The following is a 22,982-nucleotide window of genomic DNA, read 5'->3' as shown; positions in this document are numbered from 1 at the left end:
TTAGCGACTGTTTGGGGTAGGTTGAAAGCAGAAGACTCCTCCCCCACAGAAATGTGGGTGAGGTCTGATATTGGATACCTACCCCAAACAGTCGGCTCCCTCCCATCCTTCCCCATTTTTGGCTTGGACGGTTTTAATACCGGAAAAGGACGAATATGGCGGCCATTCCGCTGTGCATCATGGGACTTGAGGGTGCACTACGGTTGATCAGAAGATTTAGCAAATTGAATCAGACGCAAAGGACTTTGCATATTTGGCGACTGTTTAGGGTAGGTATTCAATAGCCGACCTCACCCACATTTCTGTGGGGGAGGAATTTCGATCCCTGACACTGCACGTTACAACTCTTACCCTTTATGTGTTATGGTAGATCAAAATATGGTAACGGCGGAACAAATTTGATTGTGTTATGACATTTTGTCCGAGCACTATTTTGGTCAAATTTCGCACTCTGCAAGGTATCATTAAATTTGTGTTGGGCCCCTCTGTCTTTGCTGGGTCTTAGCTCTCAGATGTCGTACTTGACAGTTTCCTGGATTTTTCTTTGATTTAGTTGGCTTTGAACTGGAAAAGTAGCGGCTGAGAGTTTTTCAAAAGCCTTTGGCCAAATTGGTGATCAACCACTTGAAGTTGAAAATGTGTACACCTACACTAGGATTATTATAGCCTATAAGGACTGGGGCCTGTACTCTAATAACCATTTCACAGGGGCACAAGGTTCTGGCTTCCGACTGTCTCTTTCATTTTGATTCAAGAACATCATAAAATGTTACTTACACGGTCCTCCCGTTGCCTATGCTTTTTACTGGTACTAAGTCACAAATGTACAGCTCAAAATGTAAGGTTGCCCAGACAATGTGCTGCTTTAAACTGACAGACTCGAGTCCAAGTCAAGTCACTTGAGTCTACAACTCTATGGTCTTGACTTCAGCCTACAGCTGAAGTGCCAAAATTTCCAGTTCACATTGACGATCTTTTCCAGGTCTTCCCCTGTGAGCATAATTCTTTGTTGACTTCAAGTTCTGCATTTCTTCAGCATTTTAAAATATGTTGCTTTTTCTCCATATTGCAACACAATTTCAGAGGCTAAAGAAGATGAAGATTATGGATCAGACAGAGACCAACATGATCGCCCGATTATGATGATTGTGATTACTCTCTGTGAACAACACAATTAAATTTGCAAGAAATACACTGTGACTTCAGGATTGTCAGTGCAACTAATATGATGATAATTTATTTAACAATAATCAAGAAATATACAGTGATGATTGGGATTTGGTTTGGTATACTTTCGTAACAGGGTTCTTCAGTTACAAAGGGAGACAACCTACTGCTGACATCAGTAGTAATACGCAAAGCATAAATAATGTACCACAGTATAAGCACTGCACAACAGTCAGCGATACACAACAATGTAAGCAGTGCGCTTGTCTTCCAAGTCAGCAATGCGCTACCAAATCAGCAACACAATGTGAACCATGTGCTCCCACATCAACAGTGCTCACTGCAACAAGCACTGCACAATTCATACCAACACTACCCAATTAAACTTCAACCATGCAACCTAGTATCAGCATCATACAACTCTCTACAGCCAGCACTTCTGCATTGCACAGCACAAGTTAAGTACAGCCATGGGTCATACACTCAGCCCCAGTAAGCGCTACACATATCAGACGTACATGTAGCACAGACAGCATATATACAGGTACCTCTCTCGAGGCTGTCCAGAGCTTGACTCCTGAGCACCATGTGACTGTATATCTTTCAGGTAGACACACACATTGTATACACTTGCATGTACATGTAATAAACCTTTGGCCTAGTTAATGTGAACATGCACTCGCTACCTACATGTACATTTACAGTTCATTCATACATTAAAAAAACTCGCTCTATTAGGCCTGTGCCGGGTACCCGTGTACCCGCCCGTCGATTTCAAAACCCGGTTCCATTTTTCCGGGCCGGGTACCCGTAAAAAAGTAAATAAATTAGGAACAAACATTCATGCATAAAATGTCTGTGAAATTTCTTACTGAAGAACAGACTTCATGGAAAACCACCGTGCCGATGAAAACCCGGTCCCGCGGTCATACATGAAACTTGGATTCGGAGATCGACAGCTTATTTCGTTACCCACTCCGCCCATTGTACCGCAAGTCGTTTTCCTAGTTCCGGAATTTCCTAGTTCACAAGAGCGAAAAAAATACTAAAATTCACGGGTGATAGGTCACTTGCTACGTGTGATTTTAAATATTTCTTTAAATTGAATAGTCATATAAACCTTTGCATCTAATGTCTGCTTAATCAAAATGACTTTTTTAGAGTGTCCGTTTTTGTTAATTTAGCGAAAACTGCAAGCTTTTCCCCCACTCTCGGATCGCGCGGCGTTACCACGCAAAGTCGTTGCGAACTCATCTACACGGGCTCAGCAGAAATGTATGTGACGTAATGGGTTCGTCAACTGTGCGGCGCGGGGAGGATAACGTTGATAGCTCACTGTACAGTTTAAAAGTCGAGTCAAACCTTACGCAACTTCTACCTTTTTAATTCATTGGAATTCTTATTTTTCATCTAATTTTCTCAAAATTAAAAGATTCTCTATTAGAAAAGCAACTTTTTACCATGGTTTTGGCTGAAAATGGATTTTTCGTGTGGTTACTTTTTATTTGTGAAGATGTTTTTGTCTCGATCCTACACCGATCCAGAACTAGGAAAGATGTGTTCATCACTTTCGTTGATCGATCCTGTGAGTCCAAATATAAAAGCTTAGATTTTGAAAAAAAAATTGAAGTATATCCAAAACACAAAGTCGACTTCTGACCATATTTCACTCGAATTTGAGGATTTTTTAGCTGCAGTCTTACTGAATAATTTTCGCTACCCGGAACTAGGAAAATGACTGTACCAAACCTATATGAACAAGAGACCGAAGGAGTTTTGTCTTATGAGGGGGAAGCGCTGTTGATGTACACTTGCATGACTGTATTTGTAACTATCAAACCCTGTCGGCCTAAATGACTTTTGTGCGGAATAAGTAGTGCTTACTGTTTGAATTAAGAGTATTTTTGTCAAATAAAACAATATGAATGAAAATTACTTTATGTCGGGATTGACGACTAAGCGAGAGCGGTCTGTGTAATATTCCTGCGGTACTGGACTCCACGTGGCGTGCGGTAAGTAGTGATCACGCACAAAATTGTGCGGTTGATCGGCCTCTTTTTATAACCAAAGCACTAAATGTGCGCTACAAACCCAAAGAGTCAGAGAACCAGTTTAGTTAAGTTTTATACCAAGAAATATTCCGTTTCAAAATTATTTTTAAATTAAAGCAACTTGAATTTCCTCAGTGATTCAGCGGAACTGTGGATGAGGAATTGACCAAAAAAGCAGGAATGATTTTTTCTGTATGTACTGAAGCATTTCAAATCCAAGTATTTTTTCATTCGAAAAAAAAGGAAATGTTGACAGGTGCAAGTCATAATACAGTCGGCCAATCAAATATCACTTGTCGAAGTACTTGTGCATTAAAATCTCGACAATTTGAACCTCAGGGGAATGGAGTTATCCTGAAAAAGTATTTATAAAACTAAACCACTTCATCGTGGTACGTACTTTCGTGTGGCAAAACTTGCGTATCGCTTAGTCATTTAACAACGTGAAGCGCTGCTATTTTTTTCACTTGGGCTTCCTTATGTGTGGTCACATGACCTTTCTTTTTACGGGCACATGGCTGCTGCAGTGTCAGCGATTTGACTGCCTGAAGGGGACTACAATTGGGCCCGCGTTGCAATCGGGTTAGTTTCAGCGTCTTGAAAGCCAGGATTACACAGTTGCAGCTACGTTGATTTATGCAACGTGCTGGTCCTCGTCAGAAAAGAAATGAACTTGCGATGACTCCTGACCCTATATAGACTTCCGATTGTTTCAACGCCGTTTGAAGCATTTTGATGGCGGTTTTTTGAATCAGAAACTTCAAAATAAGTGGATGTAATGGTGTGGGCATTGTTCGAGTTACGGTGGTATTTTTGTACATAAAACTTTAAGCCTTTTCACCCGTGACGTACGTAGCACTGATCTGGTCCGCACGTGACACGACCAGCGCTCATCATTTGTGCACGCCACATGCGTTCCGCGTGTCCGTGGTCATGCAGCATCCGGGACATTTCCTTTGAGCGTTTGCAGGTGCGTATATCATGTAGTGGTTTGCAGCTCTGTTCTTTTTTCTGACGTTTCCCGTGAAGATTTGTTTCATACACCCGCAAAAAATTTGCAAATTGAAGTTAACAATTTCGTTTGATAAAAAGGTAGGCGAGATTAACTCCGACGTTTAGAACAATGTTCTGTTTGCTTCCTATGTACCAAAAAGAACCGTGTTTCGGACACATGATCCACGGGGTTGCGCGCAATGCCATTTGTTATTAGGCGATCTCTTTTCCGGGTACCCGGGTACCCGATGTTAACAAAAAACGGGTACCCGGTTCTAAAAATACCCGCAAATGCACACCCCTAGGCTCTATGTCTCTACACTTTCTGTTACACAGGCCCGGGCATAGTGGGGTGTCCCGATACACCATAAGGTGTAACAGCAAAATAAGAAGAGTGTACCTTAAACTTTTAATGTCATCCAAAGCTCATTAAATAGTCACAGGATCTTATACACGGTATAAGGGACAGAAGAACACCAAGTTTTGCCTCATTAAATATGCACCGCAAAGGGCCACAAAAACACCAAATTTTCACCTAATTAAATATTCACAACGCATTTTACAAAAAATATCTGTATTAAATTCAAATAAATAAATTTGTGGACCCCCATACATTAATATCTAATTGTCTGATTTGCCAGTGGGCATACTTTTACTAGGTTAAAAAAGGATGGAGTATGGAGAAATATTTACAAGATTTTATACAGTCTAAATGGTACATATTGCAATTTTTTCACAAGATAGGTTATTTGTCAAGTTCCATTAATTTTCTCTATCAGAGCCTGACTAAATATACTTAATCTATGAGCTAATTCAGGTGTCCAAATTTCAATTGAAAAGTTATAAGTTTTCAAATTTTTCTGTACCAACATTTTTCTACATAAATATATATAAATATATCTAATCAAGAAAAATAAATGAAGAAACTACCTAATTTCAGAGTTTTTGTCGCTCACTCGGTTGCCACGGGATGGCCATTCTCATCCATGACAACTTGTCTTGGGAGTACTCGGCTGTGTTCCTCACTTGCGACAATTTCTCTGTCCAGCCACATCTGTGTTGAGGTTTTGCCCTGCACCGTCGCCATTCTCGTCTTCCTTGGTGGGGATGTCTCAGACTGAGACACTTCCGGCGGTTGCTGGGGTTTGCCCTCCCCCTCCGCAAGAAAGGAGGATGCAGTGGATTGATCAGAAGGAGGCCTTCGCCTCATCCCTGATCATGTGCAGCATCCCACTAGGCTCTCCTCCAGATGAGTGGATGTAGGGACAGGGGTGTTTGGTAAAGGAACAAGACCACTTCTCCTCCACAAGTGCTAGTTCTCAAAATAACAAGACAAGTCTGCCACAACTACCTAATAGTATATCGGAGGGGCACCTTACAAGCCCTTTTAAGGTACTGGCTGGGCGGTGACATGTCTTGCTCTTCCAACTGACTTTATTACTGGACTCTGAGAACCCATGCAATTCTTCTGTAATGGCATCTCCCATCACATGAACATCATTCCCGACCTCATAGGCCAACTCTTCAGATGAACTCTTATCTTCTGGATACTCTGTCAGCTTCATAGGGAGGTTTTCAGCCACTTTGTACCAAGGCTGACTTTCAGACCCGTCTGAACTGACATACAGCTTGAGTCCATCCACAAGGATAACCTTGGGTTTGCCTCCATTCTTTGGCTGGATGCGCACCATCACATCCGACAGCTTTTTCAAGATTAACCAAAGTCCTTCCCACCAAAATTGGAATTTGGGGTATAGATGTTTCCCCTTGGCTGGGTTCTGAAGCCAAACCATCTGGCATTCTCTTAAAGCGATGTTCAAATACCTTGCTGAACATGGGCAGCTTTGCCGAGGCATTCCTCGGCACTTTTATGAGCACCTTGCATGTTACTGTATGCAGTGTGTCTGCAAAGTCCATGGTTGTATCCTCAATTTTGGGACACCCTGTCACCAAGTCTACCATCATGTCATGTTCGGGGGTTCTCCAGTTGATTCGTGTGTTGCGCACCTGCAAAGTGGTGTAGGGGAGGAACGCATCTCAATCCTTCCACCTACGCTTTGGATATTAAGTAGCATTGCCACATTTTTCACCCAGACTCTGTTGAACCTGTCAACCGTGCCATCTGTTTTCGGATTATAGGCAGTTGTCTTGTCTTTGTCACACCCAGAATTTGGCACACCTCTTTGAACACATCTGCCTCAAAGTTGGAGCACACTTCAGAATGGAGCTCTTAGGGTACCCCAAACCGACACACTCATTAACCAGTGTATGGGCGACTGTGATGGCATTGGCATCAGGAAGTATGAATGCTTCTATCCACTTAAAACAATAATTGCCAACTACCAACGCCCATCAGTTACCATTGTCCTCTGTGGGCAATGGCCCAGCAAGCCCTCCTTGCACAGACATCACAGTCTTGGAGAAATGACGTCCGTAGACATGCCTGGCCAAAAATACCTAGCTTTCACTTTGGCTGTGGCCAGAGTTTTAGGTACCCCCAAGTGACCACTACACAGTGGTTTAGGATGCAGACATTTGTAAAAAAAAAAAATTCTTGAGTTTATGCTTTTTTTCTGTTCAGTGGTATCTAATAAAATTATTTTTGCTCTTGAAACGTTTTCATCCATGATATTTCTTGTATAATTCACTATTTTTCGTAATGATGACTTTCTTGTTCTGGGTTGGACATTTATACAGTGGGAACTTTCATGCAACATTAAAACCCCTGTTTTCTATTAGATAATCTAATATCTAGTAATAAACCTTTACGTTATTTTGCAGCCTATTTAACACTCTTTCAGATGATGTGACCTTTGATGTGAAATATCTAGTTGAAAGTGCAAAAATTCGCTGCAACTTGGAATGGTAAATTATGTCGCAGTTTTCAAATTAGCTTAATATACTCACCAATGTCTTTGATGATACATACTTAAAATCGGCCATTAACGGCCATTGCAAAAATGTTTACTTTATTCATAAATTGGTAAATTGATGTTTTAGCTACAAAGATAATCAAGCGGAAAATTGCCGCAATTCATCGTTGTGCCGAAAAAAATAATTTTGTGAGCAGTCCTCGGCCGGAATTAACGCGCGTTGACGAGAAATAAACAGCGCCCTCTGGTGCCGACATTCGTACAACACATTGCACGGGATCGCTATCGCGCGTTCAACGTCGTCGCTACAGCTAGACAGGAACCAGCTTCGTTTTAAGAGAGCAATTGTCTCGGAAAACGACCCAGGAAGATAATTTGACTGACGTCTTTCATCGTTTATGGCTGAAATCCGACCCAGTAGTGCGCTCCAGTCGTTGCACCAACAACTGTACATACTGCGACGGGGATCATCATGTTCGCTCCTGCCCCAAGAAAATGACAGATTTCGGAGTCCACATCTAACACAAACTTTTTAATTCATTCCTCATCTAGATAACTTACTCTGACAGGTAACATTTTATATATTGTTTCCTGGAGAAAAGATCAGCTGGAGGAAATATCACAGCGATATTTATTTACGTGGGCCTGCTCGGTTTGAAAGAAATTAAAATAATCAACATACCTTGTTACTTTTGCTATTGGGTCATTCCACAAAGTTGAGACACACTTTGTTACGGTGTTCCTTGTTACATCCGCAACCTTAAACATATTTTTCCAGCATGTGGATTCGAAATTGACATTGATATAAATTTTGCAAGGTTCTTGCAGGTTGTGCTTTATCCTTGCAGAGTAATATGAGTTAAGTCTGTGGTAATGTAAAAATAACAGGCTGTAAGGGTTGTTTATGTAACAAGGGACACTGTCACAAAGCGTGTCTCAACTTCGTGGAATGACCCTATTATTTCATTTAGAGACCACTCAGCGAAACAGAGAACAAGATACAGCAATAAACTTACACTTCTGTAAGAACAGCTCAGAGAACACAAAAGTATGTTTTGTTCTTGTTTTGCCATGATTTTTCCTTATTTTGTGATGAAACACATTTTGCCACTTTTTTTATATCAAATAACGTGACTATCCGTTTGTAATGCGTGAAACATCCACGAAGCAAATTGTGGCGCGCGAGAGACATTTCTTCAGAAAACCTTGTCAACAGAGGGCGCTATCGTTTACTCACGACGGACGATTTTGGCGAGCTTTTTCCATATCGCGTCTCGGAAACACCTTCCTTCGTCTAACTTGAGTACCTGGCAGACTCTAAATAACTTCCAAATACCTTTGTAATTGTTATTATAAATGTATGTCGAAGTATTTCAACTGTATTCTCTGATGTCCGGGTCAGGTACGATTTTAAACCAACTCGGCTATGACTTTCTTGCTAAACTTCGGTGGCATCACTAATAGCCACCAGATGGACTTTCCATCTTTGGAGTCCCATCTCCTTTGAACACTCGGTCACCGACCTCCAACTGGTCCTACTGTGACCAATAGGTCTTGGAGGTCGCTGATAAGTCAAAAATTGTCTTCCACTGTTGGAAGTCCTTTGCTCTCTTCCTTCAACCCTATGAGCCAACTCATGATGTCATCCTACGACTGGGCTTCTCTTAGAGCACTAAAAAAACCCACTGCAGTGTGGCATGGCCAATTCTAATGGTTACCTTCCGGCCATATACGTGTAGGTATTATTTGAAAAACTTCATATATATCACCACATCCAACAACTTTTAATCTTCGCGAGTGACACAGTAGTTTTGCTCAGGTTTCTGAGCTTCCAACTCGCATAAGCAAACACTTTTTTGTCACCATCTTTGACCTGGGACAGGACTGTTCTGATGCTGTCACCACTGGCACAGGTGTCCAAGTTGAAGTCACCTTCAGGAACCGCATATGACAGAACTGGAGCAGGTGGATCCAGCCCTTCAGCTCATGAAGTGCCTCAACAACTCTCAGTCCACACAAGCTCCTTTGACTTCTCTGTTAAGGCAAGGAGTGGGCTTGCAATCTCTGCAAACCCTCATATGAACCTCTGGTAGTCCGAGGCAAGACCCAAAAAGCTTCTCTTTTCATACACACCTCAGATTTGTCACTGCTTCAACCTTCAGTTTGTCTGTGTTTTCATTAAGTGAAAAAACCCGGATAATAGAGACATGTAATTTTTTGATTTGGAGTTTTTCCTGCTGTTACTCCCTTTGATCCAAAGAACACTGTATGTTTGCCTTTGGCCCGAGTCACCCAACCACCCATAGAGCATCCTCTTCCAAGCTTGTGGCCAACAACTCCCCGGCCTGCTCTTCACTCCCAATATCATTAGAAATGGTAGAGGTACCCTTCTAGAGCACTTTTCCACTATACCGGTCTGGAGTTATGTTTGGCCAACGATTTTGTCTCTACAATCTTCCCTTCTGACCCGAGTCACCATGGACATGTGCCTCTCATTTCAGTGGCCAAGGACCCACTTATGACAAGTCCACTCCTTCCACTGACTAGCTGTCCTTTGCCTTCACTAGTCAAGTTGCAAAACTTAGCAGCTCATATCACTGTGCACCTGTTTAGGGGTACCCTTTTCTACTTCAGAGACGAATGGGTTAGTACTTAACTCACCCTGTTCCACACCACCTTGCCTTGAAGGGAGCAGCGTCGGGTTATCAATGACTTGACTCTTGCATTCCAAGGCGACTGGCATTGACCCTGCTTGTGGTTTCATCCATGAGCCTGGGTCCTTTAGAGGCGTAATCTCCAAAAAGCTCACCTCCCTCCCTACTTTGGGGGCCCACTCATGGTGTCTGGTGCCCTCCTTTGCACATGACACTTGTCTCCCCGTTGCACCGGAGACATATCCAGAAGTCTTTTTTGGCAACCTAAGCTCAACATTGGTATGGAACGCATGGTGAATCCCTGCTGACCTGCCCGTGTTCCCTTCCTTTGGGGAACCATTCGACTGCAGTACAATCGCAGCATCCAACTACTTTGCAATGAGGCCTTTTTCCCATTGCAGAAATTGTGCTTCGATTTTGCAGTTGTTGTATCTCGGCCTGAGCATCTGAGGTGCCTGACAACAGCCCCAACGATCTCACAAAACAACAAACAGTATACAATGCAAATCAAAACACAGTGTGCAATGGAATAATATCACAGAGAAATCACGTAATCACTCACAGTCATCCCACTTCTGACAGCATTTGTGGTAGGGATCTCCCCGGGCCAAACCTAAGTTTGTTGGGCCGGTCTAAAACCTGTGGGAGTATAGCCGCTCTTCCCAAACCCAAGCTTTCGCCAGACATGGATTTGATTGGGTATACTTCATTACCAGGGTCCTTTAGTAGGATTGAGGAAGTTAGAGTCCTGCCCTGCCACTTTGATTTCATTGTGAAAATTTCTGAAATTTTAAAGAATACAATTCAGGGGAGGACTTTTGAGGATTTGGGAATGTTTCTAGGAAACAGGGTCTTTCGATGCTGTCCTTATGTCTTACTATGGTATGTGAGTAAATTTACCATTATTTTGTCTTGACTGTCTGCTTGGACGAGTTTGGCCTCACAGGGAATGACAAAGATGACTCCGACAGTAAAGGTATGTACCTTGTCCAGAGACTATATGTGAAAGATTCTAGATTTAACAGAAATAAATCAGCAGTTTGATACAGAACTCTGCATTGTGACTTACAGTGCCCAACAAATTTGACGTTAGGTGCACACATTGCTTGATTTATTTGTCGGTAATTTCTTCATGTGCTTTTGAAAAGAGATGAAAAAATTCAACAAAATCTAAACTCAGCAAAAACAGAAGAAAAAGTGAAGAAAATGGAAGTTTAATCTCCCTCTCTTTATTTGTGGTGTGTTTTGTAATGAAACCACTGGTCTGCTCTCAAAGCTTGAGTCAACTCTTAGAGTGATGTTAATTTTATCTCCTTTTTGTTTTTCCAACAGAATTAAAAAGTAAGCCTTAACCACTTGAAGTTTTAACCTACTCTTTGAACTACCAAGGTGCTTGACAAGACACTTTCATACAAACCTTGCTGGATACTACTAGATTGTTAGGAGATCAGATGAAAATGGTGGACTGCATCATTCCCAAGGTAACTCATGAGGAAGTGACAAAGCATATGGCTCCGCCTAACAGTCTTCCGATTAAAATCACTTTACTTGGGGACGATGAGCTGAGTTGGTAAAGACAATGTTGCTTAACCTAGCGCTGTGATTGGATCACTTACCTCTATTCTGCAAGTTGGAGTGGGTTCGAAGTGAGACAGTATTTTTCCGTACCCAACACAGTGTTGTACTGGATCACTTACCTCTTGTCTAAGAACGAAATGGATGGACATCACTACTGGAAACACAAACTGGCTTATGTTACATGGTAGTTTAAATTCTATGCAGCATCTTAAGGTAACAGTTACTGAAGTGTTGGAGATTGTTATATAAAGACTGTTTGCCTACAAAAATTGAACTCAGTTGCTTTTAAAGTAGTAAAACTTGTAAAAAATTGTGATCTGTGTTAACTAGAAATTTACCTTTTTTACATGAACATAGTATTGCATAACATTCATTTTTATGAGCTGCCTTTAAGGTTGAAAAATTAAGCGCAAAATATGGGCGATTTCTATGTAAGACCAAAAAAAAAAAACTACAAAGAAGTTTTGAACTGGGTATCTTTGAAGGAAGTTGTAAAACTTGTAAACAATCGTAATGTATGTTAAATACAAAGTTACCTTGTTACGTTTAGTCCACAGTGAAGTTTTGTACAGATTAACTTTTGAAGTACGTGTAGTTGAACAAATTTGTAAAAAAAGTAGGTTGCCTGAAGATTGACCTGTTAATTTCATTTACATTCGATGGAACTGTATTTCATTATTGTGTAATTTAGTTTGGGTCTTGCACCACTTGAGTTTAGATTGTTTGCAGTGTCCATGTATTTTGGAAATTTGTATCCTCCTCTTCTTCAGACTCTTTACCTGTAGTTCATGCATCTTGGTTGGTATGATGATTGCCATTGAACAAAGGAGGATTCTGCTCTGAAAGCTTTTAATAGTCAGCTGAATGAGATGAAATTATGTAAAAGAATGAACTACGATATTTGTGGAAGCAGCATGAAATGTAGCGGTGCAACTTTGAAATTAAATTCCACCATTGGGGCACGGTTTGTGACATTTTGACACCTTTGCAGCTTAGGTATAAGGGGTCCAAGTTGAGATTTGTTATTTATACATGTGTAATAGCTTGTTAACTCCTATTAGTTTAACCTATTTTAGAGCACATTCGAGTGTTTCAGTACTATACCTTGCGAGTGTAACAAGGATGTAACACCACTTCTGGCAATTATGGTATTTAGTTATATGATATGAAAATGTTCCGTCGACGGGTTTCATGGATTAGCTGAGAAAATTTAAAATACTTTTGCTCAGAACAGGTTGATGAGCAAAAACGTGTTCCCTGATATTTATTTGGAGGAGAAACTGGTGCTACAAATGTAAATGTTTTGCAAAACAAAAATCTCCAACAGGTTATGTCTCTAATATTTGTTCTTAAGTATGCCAAAAGCGTCATTAAAAATGGTTAAAATAAGAATTCTGTTACAAGTTAGACGAACATTATCCATACCAATTCAGAAACTGCAAGGGACATGTATCCCTGTCCAGGAATTTGTCAAAATGTCACAAAACAATTAACTCATGGTACAATCCAAATTATTTTCCCTCAAACGAGTATGGAAGATACGAAAGCTCCGTAGTGCCGTTAAGTGTGTATTTTCAAAAGTGAACTAAATTATTTCGAAGACAGGAGATACGTTTTTCAAACTCCGTTTATACGAGATATAGTTTTCGAAAGTTTGTTTGAGACAAACATTACCCAGTTTGTTCTAATGAAATCTATATTTAGAAACATTTCTATTTTTCGCAACAAATCGTTTTAGGAGATATATTTTTCGATGAAGTTTGTTTCCAGGAGATATGTATTTTCAGGATTGGATTCTTAAAAAAAAACGAACTTCAAGATAATACAACCCCTAAAAACGAACTAAAAAATCTTACAACAAACATGGAAAATTTAATTCCAAAAATAGAAACGTTTCTACTTACAGATCTTATGGGAACGAACTGTAGAATGTATCTCGAACAAATGAACTATGGAAAAAAAAACAAAATTTCTAAAAACAAAACCGAGTTTAAAAATAAAAGTCATAAAGACGAATTCTGAAAGATATACTTCACATCTTGAAAATATATAGTGGATGGCACTACGGGGCTTTCGTAGGAACATGTATAAATGCAGACGTTAGTTACTATGTACATGTTACTCGATACTTCTTGTAAAAGACATGCAATAAAATTAATATGAAGTTTCAAAATGGACATGATGCCTCAGTGAATATATTATTACCTCCGTTGTAGTATCTTTTAATGCCTGAATTAGATGGCAATATAAAAAAAATCTTCTTTCCCCTGGGTCCGATTTGGGTCCGATTTGGGTCCGATTTGGGTCCGATTTGGGTCCGATTTGGGTCCGATTTGGGTCCGATTTGGGTCCGATTTGGGTCCGATTTGGGTCCGATTTGGGTCCGATTTGGGTCCGATTTGGGTCCGATTTGGGTCCGATTTGGGTCCGATTTGGGTCCGATTTGGGTCCGATTTGGGTCCGATTTGGGTCCGATTTGGGTCCGATTTGGGTCCGATTTGGGTCCGATTTGGGTCCGATTTGGGTCCGATTTGGGTCCGATTTGGGTCCGATTTGGGTCCGATTTGGGTCCGATTTGGGTCCGATTTGGGTCCGATTTGGGTCCGATTTGGGTCCGATTTGGGTCCGATTTGGGTCCGATTTGGGTCCGATTTGGGTCCGATTTGGGTCCGATTTGGGTCCGATTTGGGTCCGATTTGGGTCCGATTTGGGTCCGATTTGGGTCCGATTTGGGTCCGATTTGGGTCCGATTTGGGTCCGATTTGGGTCCGATTTGGGTCCGATTTGGGTCCGATTTGGGTCCGATTTGGGTCCGATTTGGGTCCGATTTGGGTCCGATTTGGGTCCGATTTGGGTCCGATTTGGGTCCGATTTGGGTCCGATTTGGGTCCGATTTGGGTCCGATTTGGGTCCGATTTGGGTCCGATTTGGGTCCGATTTGGGTCCGATTTGGGTCCGATTTGGGTCCGATTTGGGTCCGATTTGGGTCCGATTTGGGTCCGATTTGGGTCCGATTTGGGTCCGATTTGGGTCCGATTTGGGTCCGATTTGGGTCCGATTTGGGTCCGATTTGGGTCCGATTTGGGTCCGATTTGGGTCCGATTTGGGTCCGATTTGGGTCCGATTTGGGTCCGATTTGGGTCCGATTTGGGTCCGATTTGGGTCCGATTTGGGTCCGATTTGGGTATAAAAATGGGGTGGAGGGGTACGGGGACTTGACGTCCACCATACCACTCCACCCTTGACCTTTGACCCGGATTCGATCTCGGGTCTCCCGGTTCCCATGCCGTGACCTTAGCCACTGTGCTCTTTGGGTCCCCAAGGGATATTTTGCTTTTTTCTTATTTAACCCTTAGAATTATTTCTTACCTTTGAATAAAAAAAGTGCCCTCCCTCGGATTCGAACCCATCATCTCTCACTCCAAGCACAGTTCTTCCACACTGAGCCACTTCAATTTCTGAAAGAACATCTTTTTTTTTTAAATATAACCCTTAGGTTGGAATATAAATTTGAGTTTGAATTTTGAGATTGACTTCAAAAAGTGTCGTCTCTGGGAATCGAACCCATCATCTCCGCGTTCAAGTACGATCCTTCCACACTGAGCCACTTCGACTTCTGAAAGAACATGTTTTTTTTTTTAATTTAACCCTTAGGTTTGAATTATAAATTTGAGTTTGAATTTTGAGAATGACTTTAAAAAACGTCCTCCCTGGGATTCGAACCCATCATCTCTCACTCCAAGCTCGGTTTTTCCACACTGAGCCACTTCAATTTCTGAAAGAACACCTTTTTCTTTTAAATTTAACCCTTAGGTTTGATTTATAAATTTGAGTTTGAATTTTGAGATTGACTTTAAAAAGTGTCTCCCAGGATTCGAACCAGCCTCCCACACTTTCCAGCACGGCACTTCCACACTGAGCCACAAACATCTCTGAAGGAAGACCATTTTTTTTAATACTTAACCCTTAGGTCTGAATTTATAAGTGAAACTGAAAAAAGTGCCTCCCGGGATTCGAACCAACTTCCCACACTTTCCAACACAGCACTTCCATACTGAGCCACAAACATCTCTGAAGGAACACAACTTTTTTATATACTTAACCCTTAGGTTTGAATTAATAAAGTGAAATTTAAAAAGGTGTCTCCTGGGATTCGATCCAACTTCCCACACTTTCCAGCACGGCACTTCCACACTGAGCCAAAAGCATCTCTGAAGGAACACCGGAGTTTTTTTTATACTAAACCCTTAGGTTTGAATCAATTAGTGGAATTTAAAAAAGTGTCTCCCGGGATTCTAACCAGTTGCCCACACTTTTAAGCACGGCGCTTCTACATTGAGCCACAAACATATCTGAGAAAACACTGATTTTTTTATACTTCACCCTTAGGTTTCAATTAATATTGAAATTGAAAAAAGTGTTTCTCCTGGATTTGAACCAGCTTCCCAACATTTGTCACGCCGTCTTCACACTGAGCCACAAACTTTTCTGATTAAACAGTCTTTTATATACCTTACCCTTAGTTCTGCATTTATAAATTGGAATTAAAGTATTATTTGAGCCCCCGCAATCCGGACGTACATCTCTAAGAAAGGTGACTTTTTAAACTCAAACCTCAGAATGCAGTTTATTCACTGCAATTAAACAGGTGTATGTATTGCAATTTCAACCCATCATCTCAAACCTACGAACAAGCTGCTTCTACGAATACGCCACGAACATCTCTTGGAAGATCAGTGATTTTCAAAAACAAACCCTTTCATTTTAATTAGTCAAATGCAATTAAAACCCGCAGCAGATTCTATCGTCTAAAGCTTACGAAAATGGCCCTGGCACACTATGCTGCAAACATATCAAGAGCTTTTGTCGTGCAATCTGTAGGCTTTTCTGGAAGAAAAACGGAATTCAAATGAGCAACGAAGTGACCAAATAAGCAAAGAAATGAACAGTAGTATATTTAATTATTTATCCGTTTCTTGCCATATGAAGATTGTCCTTCCAAGGATCGACGTGAATAATGTTTCTGCAGTCAAACCCCACGCTTGGCAATGGTGTAACAAAAGCTTTGGACGGAGATATAACCTATGGAGACATATGGAAAGTGCACAGGGAGCAGAGAAATCTAAAAGGAATGAAGTTGACGATGAACTGAAGTGATTTATTCTGAATATTCTGACATGCACAATTCTGAATCCTATTTTAAAAGGCACGGATTTGAAGAATCAGACACAGAAATTTGTAGAACTGAATCTACGTAGGGTTAAAACGAAGAACAGTGAAAAGTCTTCAGTACAGTAGCAGGCAGGTAAGTTGGGGCTAAACAAACCCCCAAAACGAAGATATCCTTTAACCTTTTTTCTGCAATTCGCAAAATGTAATTACTTATTTGATTCCAATACTTATTATTTTGCTGATTTAAACCACCAGTTTCCGAAAACATCGGCAGTATCCCTATGTGTATAAATTTAAACTAAAGTCCTACTTGAACACCCCACGGCCGTTTTCACAAGAAAGAAAAGAAAAAAATATTTACAACTCGAAAACTTATTTATTCAGGTCCCTTAAAGGAAACACACTTCCATCAGTCCAAGGGTGATGGCCACGCCCTCGGAGCTTGTATTTCCTTGACAGATATCCAGGTCGTTGCCAGTCGGTGGGTCGGTGAAAACTCTGACTTAGGGGCTGGTGAATCCCAAAGCAGGGGTCAATCTCTAGGCAGTCGGGCATACCTTCCCGAGATGAGACAGATGGTAAAATCGGTACAACACATATTTAGTGTTCTAAAATCTATATAGGTTCAATTGCTATAAATCCAATATGGCCGCGAGGTGGTGCATCGGATCAATTTGACAGCTATCTCCTCTCCTGTTTGGGTTATGAGAATAAATTTGGTGTCTATCTCTAGGTTTTCGGAGTCAGGGAATCCATTCTCTTTTCTTTCTTATGTCAGGCCACTTTACCAGGCACTATACTGAAAACGATAATCGCAGCCTTAAACATTGGGTTAATTTGTAATGTGTTTTCTCTAATTGGTGCATAACTCTTTTTTGATGAGAAAGCACTTAATGATAGTGGTCTTGGTAGATGCTATAACCCGACAGGTTATATGAATCGACACAAGAAGATGACTTGAGACAAAGTTGTACTGTAGTTGATGTGGTTTATTCGGCTGGCTCGATGTGCGGCTCTCTGCCCAATTGCTAGAACTCATAGGGATTTTATACATTCGCTGGAAATTCCATTTTTCATCCATCATACAAGTTTCCTTGCCTTATTAGGTATTAGCTACTATTCTTTGAATATTAATACAGCGTGCATGAATATGTTTGGTTCATTAGGATTTGAGGGTAGGGTTAGTCAAATTAATGAACACTGACTTTTCCTTATAAGGCTAGTGGGCTGCCTCATGACCCATCCGGTCCAGCCCTGCTTTCCTCCCCAAGGGCCTTGTGGTTCAACTAGTCATTCCTTAAGTGAGGCTCATTACTTGGAAAGCGGTTCTACTGTTGAAGGTCAATCCGTGCATTGAACTTATAAGTAGCAATACAACATGTGCTATTGTAACATGGTGATAATGCTCAGAGGACACGCTTTCGAAAAAATCACGCGTTCAATGAAGAGGACAAATATCATGCTGCAGCAACATCTTATGAATTTTTGCAGTCGATCTCTTCTGTCATAAAGGTAGTTATCGTAGTTTTACGTACAACTACGAAGAACAGACGAGAACTGTAACTTCACAGCAGGAAAGAGCTATCATGGACCATTTTTACCATCTTTTCAATAGTAAAGTTATCAAACGCATAACTTCGGTTTGAGAGGATCTCAAAGATATGAGTGAAGAGTATGACCTGGATGAACCACCGATGACAAAGACGTGCACTCTTAAATTAAAACTGACAGAGATTTCGTGATGTTATTGCGTTTTAAAAGTTTGGTAACAACCCAGCTAGTGGTGCATTCCTCTGCAGTGAATCCGATATCATGTTCGGCAGCGACCCTTGAAGGCCACTGACTACAGGGAAATTACTTGTCATGACCAAGGCATTCGCAAGGCTGATTCGTCGTAAGATATCGAACGGACAAGCTCTAAAATGGGCGGTACATCAACATGAGTTGTTCGATCTGCTTAAAGTCACAAACCTCTTCAGTGCATTTTTAATGGAATTTCCCGGTCAATAAATCCCAGAAGACCTACGAATGCAAACAGTTTTGCCACAGCTTTGAATAAGGTTGAAGCAGAGAAATGTCTGTAATCTGCAAAAGCTGGGAACAGAAGGTCACTGGAGAACGACTTCCAGTAGAAACGGCTACAGGTTTGACCATACATGGGATCACTGGAAGTAAAGAGGCAAAAACTCTGTTCAATCGCTGCGGGGTTGTTATCCCTTACACAGATGTCCGAGATTTGAACAACAACTGGCAAGGCCCGTCACCGTGCAGCACAGATAGATGCAACCACCAGGTTTCGTCCATGGACGAAGCATATAATATTTGATAACTCGGGTGGCAAACAGCAGTTTATGACAGGATCACACACCACTCATCGCACAACGAAGAAAATATTCCAGGTGAAGTATTCAGAAATGATCCAACACCTGCTACTACTGTGCGGAAGGAGTTGGACATCATTGACCAGGAGAAGACTGACTATGAGTTGTTCCAAATCTACACAAGAAGGGAGCCTCCACCATCATTTCCTGAGTTCAACGACGAATACAAGGAGTCCACGTTATACTAAGTGCGGCATTGGAACAAAACATTGCCTGGGTTTTGGTCAGTGCTCTTGGTGACGACTGCCTTGAAGAATACTTCCCTTAAATAGAAAGGAGCATCTGGGATTCGTTGGTTCTTGGACTTCTTTCATGAAAGTGTGACGGATTGCTCAACTTCGAAGTGCAAACTTGTATCTCCCAGTAGTTCCTCTGCCCACGGGGAGAATGTAATCAAGTGGTACATGAAGATTGCTGAGAATTTGGAACTGAGTTACATTTTTGCACATGCAGATGAGGTAATCAATAGCACGATGTTGATAATTTCACATGGCTTGACCAGGTGTGTAATAGCTGGGTTCTCTTGCAAGCATTTGAAGGTCGCCACTTTGCAAGAGGTATTTACCTCAACGAGCAGTCATTTGAGGTAGACCTATGCAGCACAGGATTAAATCAGCAAATGCCCCTAGCCAGTTAGACCAGGAGACAAGGGAGGTGATTTGAAAGCTTCGAAGCAGTCTGATGCTGAAAATGTACGATCACTTTTTGACTTCCTAGTGTTCAAAAGCATCTGTTCCTCCGTGATGCACTTTGAAGGGACACAGACACAAATGATGGTAGAGTATCTCAAAGATGTACCTGCGCTGTAATGTCTCATTGCAGCAGTCAGGGGGGAAAGCAGCGGAGCGGGCCCTTCTTCCTAAATGAGTTTGCTTTTGGCCACATCAATTATGCCCGATCCCTAACATTCCAGCATGTCAACCTCCAAACCGTGAAGATCAATCACAAAGACGCCTGGGCACACTTGGTGGAATATGGATTTGGAGGGTCACTCTGTGGTTAACCTTTTTCTACCATTTACGGAGATCTAATGACAGAAACAACAATCAGGGTAAAAGTTTGAGGTGGGCTGATATGCAAGGAGGATACAGTACCACTGAACAGACAACAGAAACATTCATGAAGATTAGCCACATGATGGCAAATCTCAAAGCTGTACTGAAAGAAAGATTAGATGTACTGACGTCTTCAACTCACAAGGAGACTTCCATCGAGGACGAAGGAAACCGGACAATTATTCAAACCCATTCGAATTCCTGACTGGTCCTGCTCGTCACATGAAGACAGGTGCTGAACTTGACAACAATATTGTTATGGGACAGTTGTCATCAGCGGAGGCCGGAAAAAACAGTTCAACGAATATGAAAATAGCAGGCTTAAAGCTATAGGGAAGACAGAACGAATTTTTCGACAAGATCATCAATCTCAAAATTAAAACTGGTCACACGTCAAGAGAAAGCAAAGAAAGAAGTGAAGGCGGTGAATGTTCTTATAAGATCGACAAACATTTGGCTTGTTGGTAGGCGTTCCATTTCTCTACAGGAGGTGCATTCACATCCTTTGACAGCAGTACCACTCGCTCTTTCGACTCCAGAAAGGGATCTACGACACGGCTCTAAAGCTGTGCTCCAGTCCAGAACCTCCAGACAGCAGCCCTTGGTTGATAGATGGGATGGGAGAGGTTAAGTCTGTTTCTCCTCAACCAACGTGGGGGCGTATTCTAATGCGTTGCTGCAGTTCGGCACTTCCCACAGCAAATAACAAAATACTGCAAATGGGAACAACATTTCATTCTTTAATACAACAAAACAGCCAACCCAAATTCGTCGAGGGAAATCTGGTGGAAGAATCCAAATCACAAGTTCCGAGCAAAGTTTGCCGAGGGGAAAAGATTGGGACTTATTGCAGCGCTATTTTGAAAAACAAAACGGAGCTTACAGAGTTTCTAGTCACCTACTACAATTCCGAACCCATCAGAGGGAGACTGATACTTCCTATAACATTGAGAGGAAAGCAAGCCTAGGCTGGTGACAAAGGGAGTGTCCAGGAACAAGAATCGTGCAACTACATTGAAGTCGACACCAGACTAATACTTCACATAATTATCGCAGTGCCAAAGTGCAGTCATTGTCAGAGCCACTGATACAGACATCCTCATTCTTCTGTACTCTGCTAATAATATAGTTAAGCCCTCCGTATGACTGGATGAAGGTGGACCAACGCTATACCAGTATCAGTAAGCGAACCACTTTGAAGACAAAGTGTGTCAGGTTCTCCCAGCTTACCATAGTATCGCAGGGTGCAATACGACATCTTACCCATAAAGAATTGGAAGAACAAGTCCTTCAAGAAAATGCCGAATCAGGATAAGTGCCACCTCCTCTCCAAACTTGGGTCATCAGTTGACTCTGTTAATGACATCTCCAATGCTAAATTCTTTCAGACCTGCGTGTATACCAGGGAAATGTGCAGGAAAGACATGTCGAAACGAAGATCAAGATGGCAACATGCACAAGAGGAAACCAAGTGCTAGTATACTACCAGATCAAAATAGAGCCGTTGAACACATTAAGGGGAGTGATCTACAGGCACATATTCCACCAATGCCCAAAGCTAACGACTGAATATTCTTCCATCACAAGCAAGGGTTGGAAAAGAACAGAAGAATGCATTCGACCAGTATAGTTTGCCTGGCAACAACTGCCACCGAGTTAAAATAGCAAACGAAGACAAAACCAGGGTATGTTCCTCAGGATCATGTAGATTTACTTTTTATCCTAATTAAACATATTTTTACTCCATAAATTGGTTTTTTTTTCGGAATCACCATTTAGTTGACAAAATCTAAATATTTCTCACACAGAAAATGACTATGACGCAGACGCTGACGAAACAGTGAAAGCGAGTGGACTGCCTCCATATTAAAAGAGAAAAGCAGTTACCAAGTGTAGAGAAGGGGAAACAGCAGCAGCTTACAACGGGGGGGGGGAAACAAGGTAAGCAATGCGCCATTCAGATATTTCCTTTTCAGATTTTTTAAATCTTTGTATTAATATCTTTCCGTTTTACAGGCCGTTTCGACTATGAGGCAGAAGTGGACAAAACTATGCAAGAAAGAGACCGTCAACCATGTAAAACGAGCAACAGAGAAGCAACCCGTTCAGAAGAACAAGCGTTTCAACTTCGTCAAAGGTAACAATGTAAAAAAGTTTAAAGACAACTTTAGCAAGGAACTCATTATTGACCATTGAATGAACACAAAGTAACTTCAATAATTTTTTTTAATTGCACGTTGTCCGACTAACTATGAATTCTCTGGAGATAATGAAGACTCAACCACAGAGGAAAGTGACATTCAGCAGAGTTCTGATAGCTCTTCTGACATTTGTGAAATTGTGGAATCCGAGATTGACGTTTACAGTGACTTGGACATTAGCAAATGTAGCCGTTTCGAAATAATAATGCTCTCAAAACAACAAAGAACCAGGACAGTTTAAGGCTCGACAAAGTGCTTGTAGTTTATGGAAATATATTCCAAAGGATTCGATGACCTTGATAACCTTTGTTTAGACCCAAGAAAAAAACCTAACCAAATTATGGTTACAGGTCATGACGATCCTGTTTAGTTTACTGCCTGATAAAGTAGCGTGACATAAAATAATCGCAAAAATGGAGTCCCTGAACCTGAAAACCTGGGGATAGACACAAAATTTATTCTCATAACCCAAAGAGAAGAGGAGATAGAGCTATCAAATTGATCCGGTGCAGCACCTGGTAGCTTTGTTGGAGTTACAGCCTTTAGAGCCTATATACGGATTATAGAACACTGAATATACGTGTTGCGACTTTACCATCTGTCTGCAGCTTCAACCTCAAATACCAGTGAAAGAACTTTCACATTTTGGCCACAGATACTGCTGTAAATAACTTTTTTGGGATTTGTGGTGGCAGTCTTGGATTTCAGCCAAAAATTGAGGTGGCACATAGTTTTATTTCAAAGAGTATGGTCTAAATTAACAAAATCCACTGGCAAAACATTGACCCCAAAACATCAGTTCTTACCTGGCATGGACTATCTACAGCTGGGAGCGCTGTTATCATGATGCAATCAGG

The 22,982-nt window shown here is 41.3% G+C and overlaps 1 protein-coding gene across 11 annotated transcripts in view; it reads left to right on the top strand.

The window, feature by feature from the left end:
* The window catches only part of LOC110990919 (uncharacterized), a 64,710-nt gene extending 42,649 nt beyond the window's left edge, over positions 1-22,061 (top strand). For 3 of the 11 annotated variants that reach the window (XR_015424899.1, XR_015424901.1, XM_087134991.1), the window contains exons 6-7: positions 10,672-10,714; positions 11,071-13,493. Coding sequence is in view for 5 of the 11 variants with exons in the window: in XM_087134991.1 (XP_086991117.1) it covers positions 10,672-10,714; positions 11,071-11,090 (63 nt within the window). In the remaining 6 variants the exon portion in view is untranslated. Of the gene's footprint in view, positions 1-1,083; positions 7,157-10,671; positions 10,715-11,070; positions 13,494-21,940 lie in introns of those variants that run through there. The other 8 variants (XR_015424900.1, XM_087134995.1, XM_087134994.1 and 5 more) reach the window with 4 other exon arrangements.
* The last annotated feature ends 921 nt before the right edge of the window (positions 22,062-22,982 follow it).

Source organism: Acanthaster planci, linkage group LG03 (assembly GCF_054643075.1).
Source record: "Acanthaster planci isolate LZ-2023a linkage group LG03, COTS_SCS, whole genome shotgun sequence".
In the NCBI taxonomy this organism is placed as follows: domain Eukaryota; kingdom Metazoa; phylum Echinodermata; class Asteroidea; order Valvatida; family Acanthasteridae; genus Acanthaster; species Acanthaster planci.
The sequence above is the reverse complement of the archived record's forward strand: the minus strand, read 5'-3'. Positions and strand labels throughout refer to the sequence as shown.